Source organism: Mytilus edulis, chromosome 3, assembly GCF_963676685.1.
Source record: "Mytilus edulis chromosome 3, xbMytEdul2.2, whole genome shotgun sequence".
NCBI lineage: Eukaryota > Metazoa > Mollusca > Bivalvia > Mytilida > Mytilidae > Mytilus > Mytilus edulis.
In genome coordinates this window covers 82128449-82148340 of record NC_092346.1, presented here as the reverse complement: position 1 = coordinate 82148340, position 19892 = coordinate 82128449, and the positions used below count along the sequence as shown (strand labels likewise).

The following is a 19892-nucleotide window of genomic DNA, read 5'->3' as shown; positions in this document are numbered from 1 at the left end:
TTTGTTTAGTACTTAACATTAAAATTCAAACATGAAATTGCACTCAATGTTTTGCTAAGTTAGCAAGCACTTAGTTCATTTTAAGTTAGCCTCAGCAATACTAATTACTCAAATCATCTTTGGCTGTAAATAGAAGGTAACATTTCTGAAAAACGTTAATCCAGGGATGTACATCTCACAGTCTTTAGTTGGTATTTACTATCAATAGTTTAATAGAATTACAGTTCAGGAAGTGACTGGTTGGTATATATTACCACTATATATATGTATATAGGTCACGTAAAAATTTACAATACAGTATTTACTACCATTGATTCGCAACAATTGTCGCGTGAGAAATTCCTAAATGGGGTAAACTGTCACAGGGTCAAAAAGGGTGCTCAGTATTTTTCACCAATAGGTCGATACAATCACCTCGTTAGGAGTGGCTTGATGGTTAACACTGCTGTTGGTTTTTTGCCACTGCCGTTCAGGAAGTGGCTTCACAGTATTTCAGAACATCGGTAGCATAGTGCAATAATACCAGTCCGTAATACAGTATAAAGATTCCATCATAGATGGATAAGCTAAAAAAATATATAACAAAAAATATGTCGACTTATGACGAACAAACGGCAGGACAGACAAGACAAATCAGTATTTCATCTCGAATAGTACATCGACATTATCCATTGAAACATAATAAGAAAAAGAACTACAATGTTATATTATCTTTTAGCATAAACTGGGACTTTAGTTTTGATGATGTTTTGGTGGAAACATACGGATGTGACGTCCACTCATTTGATCCGAGGTAAAGAACTATACATTGCATTTTATAACCAGACTCAAACTAGCAAACAATAAGCCAGCGAACATTTTGATGCTTTAAGCTAGCAACATAAGCCAGCGAACAATTAGAAAACGCGCCAACCTGATCATGCCTAAATACCGAACACTTGCAATAACGTAAAACATCCTTTGAAACCTGATGACAATCATTTCCAGTGGGCAGACGAAATGGAATTCATTTTAGCACAGACATATTTGATACTCGTGTATTTAATACAACTTTTTTAAAGCCGGGCATCTAAAATTTCTTTTAACTAATCCGTTCTCTGTTTAGCGTTTCTCTGATTAGAAATGGATTTGTTGTCTTTATAATAATGAAACAATTAATAATTATAATAGTTCATAATAAACAATTTAATCTTAAAGATAAAAAAAAACCGACTGATCTTGGAACGTAGAAAATATTTTGTTAGATTTTCTGTTTGGTTAATTTAAACGACAATATTTTTTGGGGGAAAATTATCTAAAAAATTTCCAAGAGTCACAAATGATAGGCAATGGGCTAAGATTACCTAGACCAAAAGACCCAAGTAGGTAAACTTTTTAACGGAGGCCAATAGTTGGTGGGGGGTGTATGGTGACCCAACTCACTTCCTCTTTAGTTCATAAAAAGTCCCTACGACAAAGCGCTTTTGTCCACTCTAAGAACAAATGATATGCAATAGTCAAAGATTGTCTGGATCCATAGACCCATTACAGGTAAAGTTATGGATCTTCTACAACTTAAGTCTAAAATTGAGGTATTGTGACCCTACCCCCTTCCCTCTTTTATTAAAAAAAAGTTCACACTAGGTACAAATGATAGGCAATTGCCTAAAGTTGCCTGGACATAAAGACCTAGGTGGGTAAAGGTAAGGAACTTTTATACATGATGTACACAGTTGGGGTATGGTAATCAACCCCCTTCTTAAATTCATAAAAAAATCATTTCGGCAAACTATAGTGTACACTAGGAACAAATAGGCAATTTCCTAAGATTACCTGGACAGAAAGACCCAGGTGGGTTAGTAATGGATCGTCTACAACTGAGGTCCAATGTTTGGGTAGGCTGACCAAATCTCCTTCCTTCTTTAATTCATAAAAAAGTCGAAACAGCAAATCTTTATCCCACACAAGGTAAAAATGATAGGCAATTGCCTAAGGTTGCCTATACCCATAATTCCAGGTAGGGATAGTTACGGATCGTCTACAACTGAACTCCACATTTGGGTATAGTGATTTATCCCCTTCCCTTTTGAAATTCATAAAAAAAAACTCCCTACGGCCAAGCATTTGTCAACACTAGGCACTATTGATAGTCAATTTTCAAGTTTTTCTGCACCCAAAGACCCAGGTGGGTAAAGTTTATGGAATTTCTACAACTAAGGTCCAAAGTAATGGTATGACGACCCTACCCCCTCCTTTCTTGAATTCATAAAAAGAAATCCCAACGGCAAAGCATTTGTCACGCTAGGTTTAATTGATAAGTAATTGTCTTAGATTACATAGACAGAAAGACCTAAGTGGGTAAAATTACGGATCGTTTACAACTGAGGTCCAATGTTGGGGTATGGTGACCCAAGCCCCTTCTTTCTTTAATTCATAAAAAAAGTTCCCACGGCAAAGCTTTTGTTCACACTAGATACAAGTGATAGGCAATTTCCAATTGGACACAGAGACACAGGTGGAAAAGTTGCGTAACTTCTAGACTAAGAGTTTAGGCATGGAAGCACATTCCTTTCAACTTTAATGCTTAGAAAAATACAAACGGCAAAACTTATGTTAACACTAGATAAAATTGATAGGCAATGGTTGAAGGATGTCTAGACCTAAAGACATATGTCAGTAATGTTACGGAGCTTCTACAGCTGAGGTCCAAAGTTTGGGTATTAAGAACCTTCGACATATAATTGAATTTCCAAAAACTCCTTACACCAAAGCTTTTGTCCATACTAGGTACAAATGATAGGCAATGGTCTAAGGTTGCCTGAACTTAAATCAACCATTTACTTATTTTGAAAGTACATGATTGATTTGTATAAAAATGATTTAGATATTATTAAATGTCTAATATTTGGAATATGAAGTTTGCTGACAAATGGCTATCAAAATTGGTGGAACAAGAACTTAAAGATCTGTTTACACAATTATGTTTGTCACAGATAAATTTGGGGTTTTGCTTTTCCTAAAAGCTTACCCAAGGATTTGTATACAAATCCTTGGCTTACCTAAATGGCTATGTTACAGAATTTTTAAGACATACTTTGTCATCTACGAGACTCAAGTGATATCGGTGACGAATATCATTACATAATGACTTGTAAATCTTTGGATGTAGAGAGAAAGAATTTTTTACCGGAATATTGCTGTAAAACTTCAATTACATATATCATTTAAAAAACTATGCAAGTTTAATAATAATAATAATAATAATACTTTGTTCAGATGCAATACAGCTTATATAGTATACATTTTTACAATTAATTTTTTAATGCACCAGTGTAATATATAAAACAATAACTATACACAATACACGTTTGGCGGAGAATAACAATAAATTCATATGATAAATAAGGAATACAACTACAAATTACGATTTTTTTCAATATTAAACAAAAATTTACCTAATAGCTTATTAATTTGTTTCACATTGTGAATTGATAACAAATGAATAAGTTTAAAATTTGATGAGTATTGCCAATAATATTTCTTAATATATTGTTTTCTTACGTCAATTTATCTATTACAATCTGAAATAAAAATAATACAGTCCTCCAAGTTAAGTAATGATTGTTCACACATGTGCATGTTTATATATACATGTAATTGTAGATATACATTTTCTCTGTAACTATGACATATAAAAAAAAAAGAAGATGTGGTATGATTGCCAATGAGACAACTATCCTCAAAAGACCAAAATGACACAGACATTAACAACTATAGGTCACCGTACGGCCTTTAACAATGAGCAATGTTGTTTTGTGAGAATAAAGTTCATTCGTTCATTCATTCATTCATTTAAATACAATAACGAAATATGAAAGCTTAAAAAGGCCCATCTTAACTATATGACATCAGAGAAAATAATTCTATTGAATCTTGTTTGACTAAACCTATAAAAAAACATAAACACTAATGTCGTTAAACACATTAAATCAAAATTGTTAGGTCATAGCTGCGAAAAATACATCTTTTATTATTAATTGTCAATTAAATAGGTTCAGTGAATGTCTTTTCGCAATCAAGAGGTGCAATTTTGACAGTTATGAATTCGTTCATCCAACGTATTTAAAACAAAATTTAAGTGGGAAGGTATAAAACAAAAAACACATGATAGTATATTTAATTAGAAACCTCCGTTACGGTTATTCGTCTCGACAGTTACAGAGGGTACCTTAAAGTTTAACTTTAGGGACTGAACCTTACAAATTTACAAATTTACTGTATATAACTGTATTAAAACGTGAAATTTAACAGTATGATTCTCAAATCAATAAATGAAAATATCAACACGAAATGAAAATATATTTCTTACTTTTTGTTATGCTGTTTTTACATAAATACTCTGCTAAACTATTATACATATTTTTTTCAATTTAGTATGAAGAGGTCTGACTTTAGACGTGGAGACCATATATGGTTCCATAACCTAGGAATAAGCGATAAAACATCGAAAATAGGAACATGGAATGTTTCCACATTAGAAGATATATTACATAATTTGAACCATTCTTTTGTAAGTAGACGTATCTTGTAATATTATCTAAAATAAATGTAGTAAAATAAGGAAACCACACTGATACGAATTAGTTCAAGTCGCATTTGAAACGTTTAACAGAGGGTTTACTTCTACGGTTGCTATAAATAAGTGAAAACACGTAGCTTTATCCATACAATAAACCACGAAACATAGCTCAAAAGTACCAGAAGTAGTCAAATTTGCAATATGTATCATTTGAAAGGTGAGAATTTCACAAAAATACATTATGAATAAAGTGCGCCGTAAAATTCACATTTGAGACAACCCCTTTCATTTTACCTCGTAATTGTGTAATTTTAAATAATTATCATAGTGATATCTATTATTATTTGCCGTTCGCTTAAAGTTCGATATAAAATATTCCATACATATCGACGAAGAGTACAAATTTAAAATAATTATTAAAAGTTATGCCATAAAAAGAGGATTGACCTGGATGAACGGTGGGAAATGTATACTTGAGTATTCACCTCAGAAACTTACAAAACCTTTGAATAGACTTATTAAGAAGGGATATAATTACGATACTGTTGTCAAGTCATTAAAGATTGCATATTTTGGCGTTAATATTGAGTCACTGATAAGGTCTTTGCATCGGAACTAAACACATTTATTCTAAAAACAGTTGTTGGCATGACACGGGTTATGTTCTTCTCATATATGTTATGATGGTATGATACTAAACCCCTAACGGGAAGGATTGTGCCTGATGTTCATATGATGAAATCATAATCTTTCAGTCAGTTTTATTGAAGTCTGGAGCTGGCATGTCAGTTAACTGCTAGTAGTCTGTTGTTATTTATGTATTATTGTCATTTTGTTTATTTTCTTTGGTTACATCTTCTGACATCAGACTCGGACTTCTCTTGAACTGAATTTTAATGTGCGTATTGTTATGCGTTTACTTTTCTACATTCGTTAGAGGTATAGGGGGAGGGTTGAGATCTCACAAACATGTTTAACCCCGCCGCATTTTTGCGCCTGTCCCAAGTCAGGAGCCTCTGGCCTTTGTTAGTCTTGTATTATTCAAATTTTAGTTTCTTGTGTACAATTTGGAAATTAGTATGGCGTTCATTATCACTGGACTAGTATATATTTGTTTAGGGGCCAGCTGAAGGACGCCTCCGGGTGCGGGAATTTCTCGCTACATTGAAGACCTGTTGGTGACCCTCTGCTGATGTTTTTTTATTTGGTCGGGTTGTTGTCTCTTTGACACATTCCCCATTTCCATTCTCAATTTTATTCCAATAAAAAACAGTATTTGAGATAGGGGCATTTATTTCCCCTCAAAGCAGGTCAATTACTGAACCCTAAAGGAGATTTAGAAAAGTGTAATTCATGCATACATAGAGAGTGTGGTACACTCCCTGCGAGCATAGGATTTAATCAGATTCTTACACCCAGATAGACAATCAAACGCCTCTGGATCATAATGTAGTTTACCCAGTTGTAGCAAACACATTCTGACTCTACTTTCTTAAAGATTTGTACTTTGTGCTTTGTGTCTGTGTTATACTGCAGACATCTTAAGAACAATTGAAAGATATTTCGAACTTCTGCTTTCGGACTTTTGAATTGAGAGGTCTTTAAATGAGAGACTGGTGGATTCGAGAGGCTGTTGATGCATGTATTGGAGGAGGAGATGCTATACTTTGTCGATGTACCTGGTCACTATCATTTTGGAATACATGTGCTTAATATAGTTGTGTTTGTTTTCTTGATTGTTCTCCCCTCACTCGATTGAAAACTACTATAGCCTTATCTAATACATTTTTGATTTTTTTTAATGATATCTTCGTGTAATTTCTCAACCAAAATAGACAATTTAACTGGGTTACTTTTGTGCATTGATTCTATTTTTCAGCGAAGAGTTGACATTCTGAAAATGGATGTAGAGGCGATGGAATGGCAATCTTTTCCAAATATTATTAAAACCGGAGCTCTAGTCAATGTAAGACAGATGTTAATAGAATTTCATACCGAATCAGCATCGTTGGAACAATTGAGAACGCTTAGGGACATATACAGCGAAGGATTTAGAATATTTTGGTACCACAGAAATCCTGCAGCAGTCAACTTAAGACAAGGCAAATTTGTCCAAAACACCTTCTGTTATGAAGTATATTTTGTTAGAGTCTGATTATTATAAACCAAATATGGTATAAAATATAATTATTAAAAATGACAATTGATTATATAAGCCTTTTTGATGGTTGTTCAGAAACATTGTTATAATTGTTATAATCAAACTTATTAAAGATGCTAGAATTTTTGTAATATTATATCTAACATCGATGTGATGAAGTGAATATTAAGGTTTTACCGAATTCCAATGTCAGTATATGCCAGTCATTCACGTCATTCAAACTACACTTTAAACAATACAGTTACAACGAGTCTATCGGTGAGTCCTTCAATAGGTTTTTTTTACAAATCACTTTTCTTTTCTGCGCTCTCAAATGTTACAGTATTAAGTTTTGTGTCTCCTCTCGTCAAAGTTGCGGAGGAAGGACAAACTGCTGTTTCCAACAATGCATAAGCTTGTGATAAGAAAGTTCAATGATATAAGGTTTGTAGTTCTATTATCATTAGTTTATCTTATTACCATGAAAATTATTTGGCTTCGCGCTGTTATTCGTAGCTCAATTGGCTTATTGGAATTGAAACTTTTGAAAATGTATATGCTAAAGTGTGTGTTTAGGTCAGCATTATTAGTCTATGGTATGTAATACGCAATTGAATTAGCATTGACATGTTCCATTTCTAGGGAGATTATTTTGCCTTGCATATACAGTCATGGTTAATTTTGTTGGACTATTTTGCATAGTCTGCATGATATAAAAAAAAAGTAAAATCACAAAAATACTGATCTTAGAGGAAGATCAATTGGGAAAGTCCATAATCACATGGCAAAATCAAATAACAAAACGCATCAAAAACGAATGGACAAAAACTGTCATATTCCTGACTTGGTACAGGCATTTTCAAATGTAGAAAATGGTGGATTAAACCTGGTTCTATAGCGCTAACCCTCTCACTTTAATGACAGTCTCATCAATTTCCGATATTTTTACATTGATGCGTTAAATAAACAAAATAAAAAAATAAAATGTATTGCTATTTTACTTTAAATGTGCATTTATATGCCATCAAAATTACATATATGCGAAAAAAGTAAAATCACAAATATACTGAAATACGAGGAAAATTCAAAACGGAAAGTCCCTAATCAAATGGCAAAATCAAAAGCTCAAACACATCAAACGAAGGATTTCAAATGTCATAATCCTGACTTGGTACAGGCATTTTTCTTATGTAAAAAATGGTGAAATGAACCTGGTATTATAGCTAACTAAACCTTTCACTGGTATGACATTCGTATCTTTCATTATATATTGACAACATAGAGTGAACAAATAGTAAAAAAAAATGCAACAAAGAAGCACAAAATTGCATATAGACCAAGTATATTAGCAATAATTAAAGACAAGAATACACAAATTTACCATAGTACAATAACACAATGACGGGATATAAGTACAGAGCTTCGTCATATATGTAACAAATGACAGTGCAAGGGCTGTATAGCCAGTCAAGGTCGTTAAAAACTTCCATATATATAAATGTAACAAAGAAACTTAATTATAAATTGGCATATAGACAAAGCACATGAGCAAAAACGAAAAAAACAAGAATACGAGACTATCATAATCAATAATGACAGAAAGTACAAGTACCACAAGTATCTTAATCACATGAAACACAAACATATTAAACAAAGAAGCACAAATAGGCATATATCAAATTGAACAACCTCATTCATTGCTTTCTTATTTTTGAATTTAATTTAGGTATGTTAAATCCACTCATAAACGATTCAAAGATTTTAAGTACTGGAACCGAATGGTTACATTAACATTGACTCTAAAGCCCCAGGCCCACTAGACTACGATCGCACCACGCTCACCGCGATCTAAAATAAATTTAGATCGTGGTGAGGTCGTGGTATGAGCGGCATGAAAATGTTAATTTTCGTTGCTTTCACGATGCTACTACGTCCTAACTACGCTTCTACAACGACCCCGCTACGATTAAACCACGTTCTCACCGCGCTTATTCTGCGACCTCACTACGCTTATAAAGATCTTTCTACGCTCTTCACGTTCTCACTACGACCATACCACGAGTTATCCGATTGCAACACGATCTTACTGCGATTATAGCACGTTCTTACCACGCTTATACTACGTTCATACCGCGATCTTACTACGTTCTCAGCAATACCGTCAATATCGTGTTTCATATCAATATAGTTCCATTCCTTCTATTTCTGATTAAAACGGAGATTTCTCGGAAACAATACAGTCATGCCACCAAAATCTACTAGAACACGTGGGCGTGATGGTAGGGGTTGATGTAGAGGCAGAGGGAGCAAAGTATGAACGCCATACTAAACTCCAAATAGTACATAAGAAACTGAAATTAAAAATAGTACAAGACTAACAAAGGCCAGAGCGGGCTCCTGACTTGGGACAGGCGCAAAAATAGTGGGGTTAAACATGTTTGTGAGATCTCAACCCTCCCCTATACCTCTAGCCAATGAAGAAAAGTAAACGCATAACAATACGCACATTGAAATTCAGTTCAAAAGAAGTCCAAGTCTGATGTCAGAAGATGTGACTAAAGAAAATAAACAAAATGTCAATAAAACATAAATAACAACAGACTACTAGCAGTTAACTGACATGCCAGCTCCAGACTTCAATTAAACTGATACTATACACATAAGTAGTATAATACTTGTCATCAAGAGATGTCGGAACGACCAATCAAACCTAAATTACAACCTATTGCTGGTCCATAAAGCTCAAATGAAGATATCTTAGTGAACGATAGCAGAGATGACACAGATGTGTCAATATACTAGTATATAGGAAGATGTGGTATGAGTGCCAATGAGACAACTCTATAAAAGTAAACCATTATAGGCCAAGGTACGGCCTTCAATACGGAGCCTTGGCTCACACCGAACAGCACACTATAAAGGGCCAAAAATAAATAATAATGTTAAACCATTTAAACGGGAAAAACCAACGGTCTAATTTATATAAAAACGAGAAGCATGGTTGAGCCGTTAGAGCAAATGGATAAATACATTCAGACAAACACAATCTAGGGAGTCTTTTTTATATATTTTATGTGAAAATGACAATAAAAATGATGGTCGTAGCGTGAACGTAGTAATGTCGTGAGAAGAGCGTGATGAGGACGGCAAGGGCGTGCTAGAATCGTACTATGGTCGTGAACAGCGTGGTAAAGTCGTAGTGGAAGCGTAGCTGGGTGGCGGTGAGAACGTGATGGTCGTAGTAAGGTCGTGATAACGTCGCTGTGAGATCGTAGCGCAATATCTCCGAATAGAATCACACTTTCGCTACGCTCTCGCTACGATTGTACAGCGACCTTTGCGATCTACTACGATCTTAGTGCGCTCTCACTACGCTTTTACTACGACCTAATTTCGCCACGACCGCACCCCGATTGTTTTGAACATGTTGAAAGTTGGCCAAGCTCTTCACGATCTCGAAGACCTCACCACGACCGTGGTACGACCTTATTGCGACCTACACGATCGTACCACGGTAATCAAAATTTGCAGTTTTTTCACAGATCGTAGTGCGATCGTGGCCTAGTGGGACTGGGGTATAACGTAGAATTAAGAAATAATTCATGAGGGGCTGGAATATATCGTGATTTTACTACGGGTTTGCCCTTTATGACAAATATTTTACCCTGAGCGATAGCGAGGGGTAAATTATCGGCATAAAGGGACAACCCGTGGTAAAATCACGATATATTCAAGCCCCCATGAATTATTTCGATTCCAATAGAACAAATACGGCAATTGTTTTGGATCAAAGCGCTCTAGGTGAAGGCATTATTTGCCGTTCACATAAATAAACACACTATTAAATTGACGTAAAAGAACGGAGAAAACTGAATAAGCGACAGGCTTAAACTATATACAATGCAATATTTAGATAGGTTTGAATGAATCTAAATAACCACTGTACTTATGTCTTATAAGTATACAAAAAATGGCTGACATAACCCATTTTAGCATCGTTTGTTTACGTTTCCTTGTTTGTTATGATTTTCAGTTTCACAAGCGTGTATTTTCCCGTAAAATGTTTATATTCTGACGTCATAGTTCTATGACGTCGTGTAGCTCATTCATATAAAGACATATGACATGAGAGAACGATTGGAACAGCCCAAGCAATATATGCATAACTCAAAGCGTTTGAAAGACGTCATATTATAATTGCGAGTTTGACGTCATCATTTTTTATGTCACACAGGTAGAGATATAAAATAATTTGATCGTTCAAAGTATGAAAAGAATATAGTCTATAGTTTATGAATATCCTCTGCAGAATATAAATTAGAAGTTTACCTTTCCTTTTTCTCGCTTGTCCATATGCTTATTGTGTTTTTTCCCCCAAAAAACCCAGAGCCACGTCATTATGTATGAAAGAAACACAAAAGTGCATATAAGGAATCTGATGTACAGTTGTTGTCGTGTGTTTATGTAATTTATACGTGTTTCTCGTTTCTCGTTTTTATATAGATTAGACCGTTGGTTTTCCCGTTTGAATGGTTTACACTAGTAATTTTTTGGCCCTTTATAGCTTTGTGTTCGGTGTGAGCCAAGGCGCCGTGTTGAAGACCGTACATTGACCTATAATGGTTTACTTTTATAAATTGTTATTTGGATGGAGAGTTGTCTCATTGGCACTCACACCACATTTTCTATATCTATATATGAGCAAAGCATAAGCAAATATGAAAGACCAGAAAACAAAAATTATAGTAGAACATTAACACATAAGCGAAATGTTAAAGTACAGAGCCATACTATAGCGAAATATATACCCTCTTCCGTGCCTTTGTGTTTTTACAAAACGAGATGATTACACAGTTCTGTATATTTTTACATCCCTCTAACGGGCTGTGTTATAGTAGTATACGACTGATCAGAAGACTTCACAATAATGACAAATCACTATTTTAACACATTGCTGAATAAAACGCACGTGTGTACATGACGTCAATGCTTTATAAAGCTCACGTGAAAGTTTCAGAGAGATAGTTTTCTAAGCAAAAGTGATTTGTATATTCTAAACACGAAACATGTCATGTCTGAGATGAGTTGTTGGATGTCCCTTATCACGATGTAATATACCTATCACGTGGTATCATTTAGGGCATTTTTTAGTCTTTTATTAATTTCGGGAAATTCCCGATGTCAAAATTGAAGAATAACCTTTGGTACAGACTTGTTTCTTCTACCAACCACAACGAAAGAAAACAAATAGAGCTTCACAGTCCGGTAATGAAATTTAAAGGATATAATTTAAGAGACAAATCAACAAAATTATCTACACAGGCACGGCTGGTAATCTACACACGCAGAACATTTGGTTCTGCAATGAAAACCGTGAAAGGATTTTCCGGTTGTGCTTGAGTGGAGTAATTGTCACCGCTTCAAAAGGTATGTACATTTCTAAATCTCAATTTTCTTATTCAACTGATCAAAATATTGAAAATCAGAGAATGCTATGCTGTGGTGAATACTTTAACGAAGAGATACATGTATCATTCACTGTTGTACGTAGAGTTGAACTCTTACAAAATCAGTTGCCCCACGAGAAATTGCCTTAAAAAGTGACATTTCAATTTTGAAATGGTTCTATTTATAAACCTAAAATTTCAAATTTAGTTTTTGTTCGGGCAATGGGTAAGAATGTTGTTTTTGGCGGCGGGTACGCTGTCCGGTGTTGATAGACGTCTTAATAATTCCAAAAACTACATTTTTTCATTAAGTCGTGCGTGAGGGGATCGGTTCTGATTGAGGACATCGTGAATGCGTGAGGGGAAGTACACACATTTTTTTAATCTTTGGCTTTGTGACTTTTGTTGACTCAATAAATGCTGATTAAAAGCACAGATTTATCCTTATACTGCAATAGATGTAAACTGACCACTGATTCAATGAAATCAAACTATTAATTGTTTGTTCAATTTCAGAAAATGCCATTGTTCAAAGGAAAAAGGAAAAGAGGACTGAAATTGACCCGCTACAAAAAGCCATGGAGATACAAGTTATCCCAGCCCTCGAAGCGAACTAAACCCTCTGGGAGTAGTCCTGTCGTCAAATATACGTCACAGAGATCACCACATATATTTAAGAAAAGTATATCGCCGATCAAAACTTCAACACCTATATATATATAAGAAGTAATCTGTTCACCCAAAATCACGAAATTTTCGAAACAAAAAAGGAAGATATACAGAATTAATTATTCACGAACATCGATGAAAGCCAAGATAATCTCGAGGAAGACCATAAGGAAGAGCATGTATTAGACAACGAAGAAAACATAGAAGAAAACGACATGGAAGACCTTGAGGAAGAATATAAAGTTTTCAAAGTGCTTTAGATAAACTCTCAGACGTAGGGAAAAGGGAAAGATTTTTGATTTTCGTTTTCATTAGTACAGAGTGGACGTTTTCCTTTAAACAACATTGCTTTCAACCTGTTTTTGGACATTATTGAGTGGTTTGAAAAGGATGAATCAAGACGAATGAGATACTTCCCAACATCTTTGCAGTATTTTTGGTTATCGTTGACAACATTTTTTGTTTTTATTCTTCGTGAAACATTTTATTAAACCTAGGTTACCACAATTTATTTCATAATTCAATCTCATAAATTTTCCTCAGCACACATAATAGCACTTTCATGAACAATGTAGCCTAATTTAGGTAAGTAACAACGACTCATAGCTTGAATATAAAGATTTGATTGTACTTCCCCTCACGCATTCACGATGTCCTCAATCAGAACCTATCCCCTCACGCATGACTTAATGAAAAAATGTAGTTTTTGGAATTATTAAGACGTCTATCAACACCGGACAGCGTACACACCGCCAAAATCAACATTCATACCCATTGCCCGAAGAAAAAAACTAAATTTGAACCTGTAGGTCTGTAAATAGAACCATTCTCGTGGGGCAACTGATTTTGTAAGAGTTTAACTCTACGTACAACAGTGAATGATACATGTATCTCTTCGTTAAAGTATTCACCACAGCATAGCATTCTCTGATTTTCAATATTTTGATCAGTTGAATAAGAAAATTGAGATTTAGAAATGTACATACCTTTTGAAGCGGTGACAATTACTCCACTCAAGCACAACCGGAAAATCCTCTCACGGTTTTCATTGCAGAACCAAATGTTCTGCGTGTGTAGATTACCAGCCGTGACAGGGCGGCGAAGTGTTACATCATGAGAAAAAACTTTGAAATTTAACACAGATTGACACCATAGTACACTCAAACTCAACCTGGATTACGTGGAAGAGACTGCTATGGATAGTTTGTTTTACAAAGGTGAACCGCAAAGGAATATCAGTAGCAACTTTGACCTAGGAGTTTCATACAGGTACTGACATATCTTTCTACTTCATTAACTATGGCAATGACAACATTTCTTCATTAAATAATGACTCACTACATTCATCTTGAGTACTTTAAAAGAATAAAATAAGTCCACATGAGATAGTTTATTATTGATTGTCCTTAGTCATTCAATAAATAGTATAAGTTATCATGCTTTGACCCAATTAACATGGTTATTTAGACGGTGTCGAAAATTGTTGAACGGTGAGGGCGAAAGCATGGGAATAAGAGACGTCGAGCATTATCCGTGTATTGACGAAGCTGACGAAAGAAAAATGTATACCTCAATATATTTATCACCAAATACTCCATTTGGACTTCAAAATAAAGTTCAGTTTGATATTCGCCTGTATTTTTGTCGAAGGGGAATGGAAAATATGCCACAAATGACAAAATCCACGTTTTCTGTATAAAAAAAAGATCCGAAGACGGGGCTTAAATATGTTGTTAAAACTTTAGATGAGTTGACAAAAAACCATCGCAGTGACAAAGAAAAAACTTCAGGGATAATGCCAGAAAATTCCGGTTCTGAGTATTGCCCCGTGTCCTTCTTTGAAAAGTATGTAAATAAATTAAATCCAGAGTGTCACAAACTATGGCAGAGACCAAAAGATCAGTTTTGGGAAGAGGACCTTTCATGGTATTATAACATTCCTGTGGGCGAAAAAACGTTTGCCAATTTCATGTCATACCTGAGCAAGAAGTGCAACTTGTCTTAAATTTACACTAACCATTCAATACGTGCTACCGGGGCTACTGTTCTAGCTAAAAACTCATATTACAATGCACAGATCATGGCCGTAACTGGACATAAGTCAGTAGCATCCCTTTCTTTGTATCAGCGGGTTGATAATGATGATAAGATATGGGACAGACATTAACAGAAAGCATCACTGAACCTTCTAAAGCCTTAGCTTTAACTGCTGGTGAAACATCATCAAATATTCGTGCTTTACCAAGCTCAAGTTGTACAGTGCCTTCTAAAACTTTAGCAATTGCTCCTTCTACATTTCTTCCTCTACCGAATATTACAACAGCCAGCACCACACTTATGAGCACAGAACGTAGTTCCGTTACTTATAACGTTGGACAAAAGACTCTGTATACATCTGCTAAGGAACACAAAGCGCCGCCGTTGCCATTTAGTGGACCTTTGCCATGCAATACGTTTAAGCCAAAACATTTAAGTACAACCCAACAAGGAAACAGCACACAGTCATTTAATGAATCATTGCAAGGTGTTAATCTAAATGAGCTGTTTAACGATTTTACTGAAACCGCCGTAAACATAAATCGTACTACACTTTGTCAACAAGTTTTCAACAATTGTTCCGAAACTATTGTTTATAAAAGAGAATGACTTCATTTTTAGAAGAAGAACAGTTCTGATAGTTTTTGAATATATTTTTATTTACCGTTTGGTTTAATGTGATCGGGAGCATTTCACTTTGTTTCATTCCATCTTATATTTTTTTTCTTATTTTTATTTTTTTAACGGTTTTCTGGACGAAAAACATTTTTTTTAAATCTGTTATTACTGTTAAGTGTGTATGATACAATACAGAGATGTATAATAAATATATGTTATTTGAATTTCTCTACATTGATAAAGCCATTGATTGCGTCATGCATGTATAGATGTCAACTAGTGGAAATTTCACATAAATACACAAAGGTTATCACAAGACAGCGTGTACCTTACTTTGTTCTTTTTATAGCACACATGATTTCAAGTCAATATTTATAGGTTAAAGGTCAACATATTACAACAAGATTTCTGATTGGCTACAGGCACATGTTTTGTAAGAATGTTTCTTCTATCAGAACAATTTGATTGGGTTGTGTACGGCGAACATGGTTATTTAGCAGATGGCAAGGCAGCCAGTATAGTTCAAGTTTACAACTGCATAACCGCACAACTGTAGTTATCATTTTGTGTCCTGACTCATTAATGTACAGACCTGTTTACCCATGAAAAGGCACACAATGGATCAAAACTGAAAATAAAGAGATGAGATAGGGTTTGATTTATAATGAGATTGGGATTAACTAAGCCTTATTCTAATTTTAACCCCGCCGCATTTTTGCGCCTGTCCCAAGTCAGGAGCCTCTGGCCTTTGTTAGTCATGTATTATTTTAACTTATAGTTTCTTGTTTACTGTTTGGAGTTTAGTATGGCGTTCATTATCACTGAACTAGTATAAATATTTGTTTAGGGGCCAGCTGAGGATCGCCTCCGGGTGAGGGAATTTCTCGCTTCATTGAAGACCTGTTGGTGACCTTCTGCTGTTGTCTGCTCTATGGTCGGGTTGGTGCCTTTTTGACACATTCCCTATTTCCATTCTCAATTTAATAATATGTACACAGTTATCATGGGTAATTTGGCCTGATCCTACTATGTACACAGCTATCATGGTTAATTGAGCTTGCTATCCTACTGTGTACACAGCTATCAGGATTAGATGTACACGGTGTTTGGGTTTAGTGGTGTTTGAGTTTAGTGGTAGGTCTTAGCTTTTGTGAATTATAGAATGACGTGTGTATATTTCAAACTGTTCACTATACTGACTGGACACTTTTAATAATAGTATTTTATACTATATTGGGTTTATAATAATCAGACAAAATACACTTCATAACAGATAGTGTTCTGGACAAATTTGCTCGTCTCAAGTTACGTGCTTCTGGATTTCTGTGGTACCGAAATATTCTAAATCCTTCGCTGTATATGTCCCTAAGCGTTCTCAATTGTTCCAACGATGCTGATTCGGTATGAAATTCTATTAACATCTGTCTTACATTGGCTAGAGCAGCGGTTTTAATAATATTTGGAAAAGATTGCCATTCCATCGCCTTTACATCCACTTTCAGAATATCAACTCTTCGCTAAAAATAGAACCAATGCACACAGTTAAATTGCTATTTTGGTTTAGAAATTGCACGCATTTATTATTAAAAAAAGTCAAAAATATATTAAATATTGCGACAGTAGTTTCCCTAATTTCGAAACCAGGAAAGGCAGACAAATAAAAAAAATATGTTAGCACATGTATTACAAAATGAAAAAAGACCAGGTACGTCCACAAAGTATAGCATCTCCTCATCCAATGCATGCATCAACCGCCACGCATATCCACGAGAATCTCTTTTAATGAACTCTAAGCTCGAAAGTCCGGAAGTAGAATTTCGAAATGTCAATTATTCTTAAGATTTCCGCAGTATGCTTTAGCACAAAGTACGCTTTTGAACAGTAGGGTCAGAATGTGTCGGCTACAACTGGATTTACTAAATAATGATTCAGAGGCGTATAATTGTCTATCTGCTAGGGTGTAAGAATCCGATTAAATCCAATGTCCTTCGCAGAGAGTGTACCACATTCTCTGTGCATTCAATACACTTTTCAAAAACTCCTTGTACTTTGTAAATACAGCTATCTCTCAAAACACGCCTCTTTTGGGGAGATCTTGAATATTCATAGAAAATTAATTTTGTTTACATACTGGTTCCCAGTTATGCTCTCTGTTTTTCATCTCACAGAGACATAACTTGGGAATGTTACCAGTAAATATACATGTGCATTTTGTTTACATTTAAATCTGTGGTAACCTTTCATTCGAGGTAGGGGTAGTTAAGAAAATTAGTGTTAGTTTAAACTCTGAGAAGTTCAGGGCATATAAACGTTGAAAATATGCCGCACAGCCCTATATTTTGACCTTTGAAAATTGTGGTGCATATGAACTTTCAATTCTAGGATAAGATTTTTTTCAAAACTTCATAGTAAAAGTGGTACAGTTTTAGCGGTAAAACGAGTTCCTATGGGGAATTGCATTGTCAATATTTACAGAAATGCAACATATATAGGTGAAAAAGGGGAACATTAAGAATTTAACCAAATTTTCTTTATTTCACAGATTTTAAATAAATTAACTCATATATGAAGTTTTATAAATACTTGATGAAGATTGATAGAATCCTGGGCCTTAATCATGATGACTCAGCATAAATTCACAATTTACAGTATGCATAGTTTACTTAAAGTCCTGGATACAAAATTAATTCATAATATTGGCATATTTGTAAGTTAAATTGTTAAGAAGTGCTTATAATTACTCTTCGCAGTCATTGAAACTCATAGATCCTTCCTGAATATTATTTATTGGGTGTTTGTGTCCTTTCGATAACCCAAAAGTAAGCCGCAACACCTAAATCTGCTTTTTTATCACCACAGCATAATAAATACAAGCTAGAAAAACAAAAATATCTCAACAAAAAATACAATAGTGTGTTCTATCCTGAATATGACTAAATATTCCAAATTTCTAGAGATGGGCAGAATGATTTAGGAAACTTGAGGCCACAGGGGCAAAAACAAACAGAAAATTGCCTACCCCTTAGGTTATAAAACAAATAATTTAAGTTGTAAATGCTATGATTTTATGATTTTAAAGCTCTTGATAGAGAAAACAATAACTATGCAAAAATCAGATGTAAGCAGTCATCTCTAAAACATTTTAAGTGAATTTATATCTCAGACTAGTAACTGCATAATACAACTATTGCAAATGTGGCTTTGTTTGAACACTTCTAGTATATATATTAGCTTAATTGTGTCAGATATATGAATATAGATGATACTGCTGTGACATGAATTCTAAATTGATCATAAGAGACAGAAAATGTGTACCTTAATTGACAAATAGGCATACAGTAAGATGTGGACTGGAGACAGAGGCTGGATTGGATACTTTATATAACCTTGAATAATTGACTGCTAAACATTACATTACTAAAGTCAGGGCTGTTAATACTAAATTGAAATAATGAATGTATAATATTAGTTTAGCAGAGTATGTATGTAAAGCAACATACAAACAAGTAACAAATATACTTTCAATTTTGTGTTGATTTATATTTTCACTTATTTATTTGAGAATCACACTGTTAAATTGATCGTTTAAATGTTAGTTATATACAGTAAAATTGTAAGGTGTTATTCCTAAAGTTGAACTTTTATGTATTCTCTGTAACTGTCAAGACGAAAAACCGTAACGGAGGTTTCTTAATAAGTATACTATCAAGTGTGTTTTTTGTTTTGTTTTTTTTTCCTCTATAATTGTTTTAAATACGTTGAATGAACGCATAAATACCTTTCAAATTTATCGCGAGATTGTAAAAAGACATACACAGAAACTATTTTGTTTGCAATTATGACCTAACGATTCTGATTTAGTGTGTTTAACGACATTAATGTACTTTTAGTATGTATTGGATTTATCTATTATTTTTAAGTACAGAGAATGTTTCAATCGCACAAAAACATCACCTCAAACAAAAAAAGCAGAAGAAATTATCTTAAAATACATCAGCAAAGGAGTGTTTTTACTCTGATATCATATTGCCCTGGTATGCCTTTTCTTAGTTTTTATATTTCGTTGATATATTAACATCCATAGTCCATTGCCTATCTATTATATCTAGTATGAAAATTAGCTTTGCCGTTGGGACTTTTCTAAGAATTTGTCTCCATGCCAAAACTCTGGGTCCTTAATTGTAGAATTCCCGAAACTTATCCACATGGGACCTTCGGATATTGCCTACCATTTGAAAGCTTTGCCGTAGTATTTTTTAAGTATTAAAGGGAGAGGTGCATTGTCTCTAAATCAAACTTTAGACCTCATTTGTAGAAGTTTCATAACTCAATACACCAGGTGTTTTAATTTGGTTCTAGGCAATCTTAGCTCTTTCCTATCATTTGCTCCTAGTGTGGACGAAAGCTTTGCCTTATGGATTTT

The 19892-nt window shown here is 34.4% G+C and overlaps 1 protein-coding gene across 2 annotated transcripts in view; it reads left to right on the top strand.

The window, feature by feature from the left end:
* The window catches only part of LOC139517606 (uncharacterized), a 49874-nt gene extending 43029 nt beyond the window's left edge, over positions 1 to 6845 (top strand). For both annotated transcript variants that reach the window (XM_071308840.1, XM_071308841.1), the window contains exons 13-15: positions 719 to 793; positions 4414 to 4549; positions 6438 to 6845. In XM_071308840.1, the coding sequence (XP_071164941.1) occupies positions 719 to 793; positions 4414 to 4549; positions 6438 to 6713 (487 nt within the window). In that variant the 3' untranslated portion in view covers positions 6714 to 6845. The remainder of the gene's footprint in view (positions 1 to 718; positions 794 to 4413; positions 4550 to 6437) is intronic.
* Positions 6846 to 19892: the final 13047 nt, after the last annotated feature.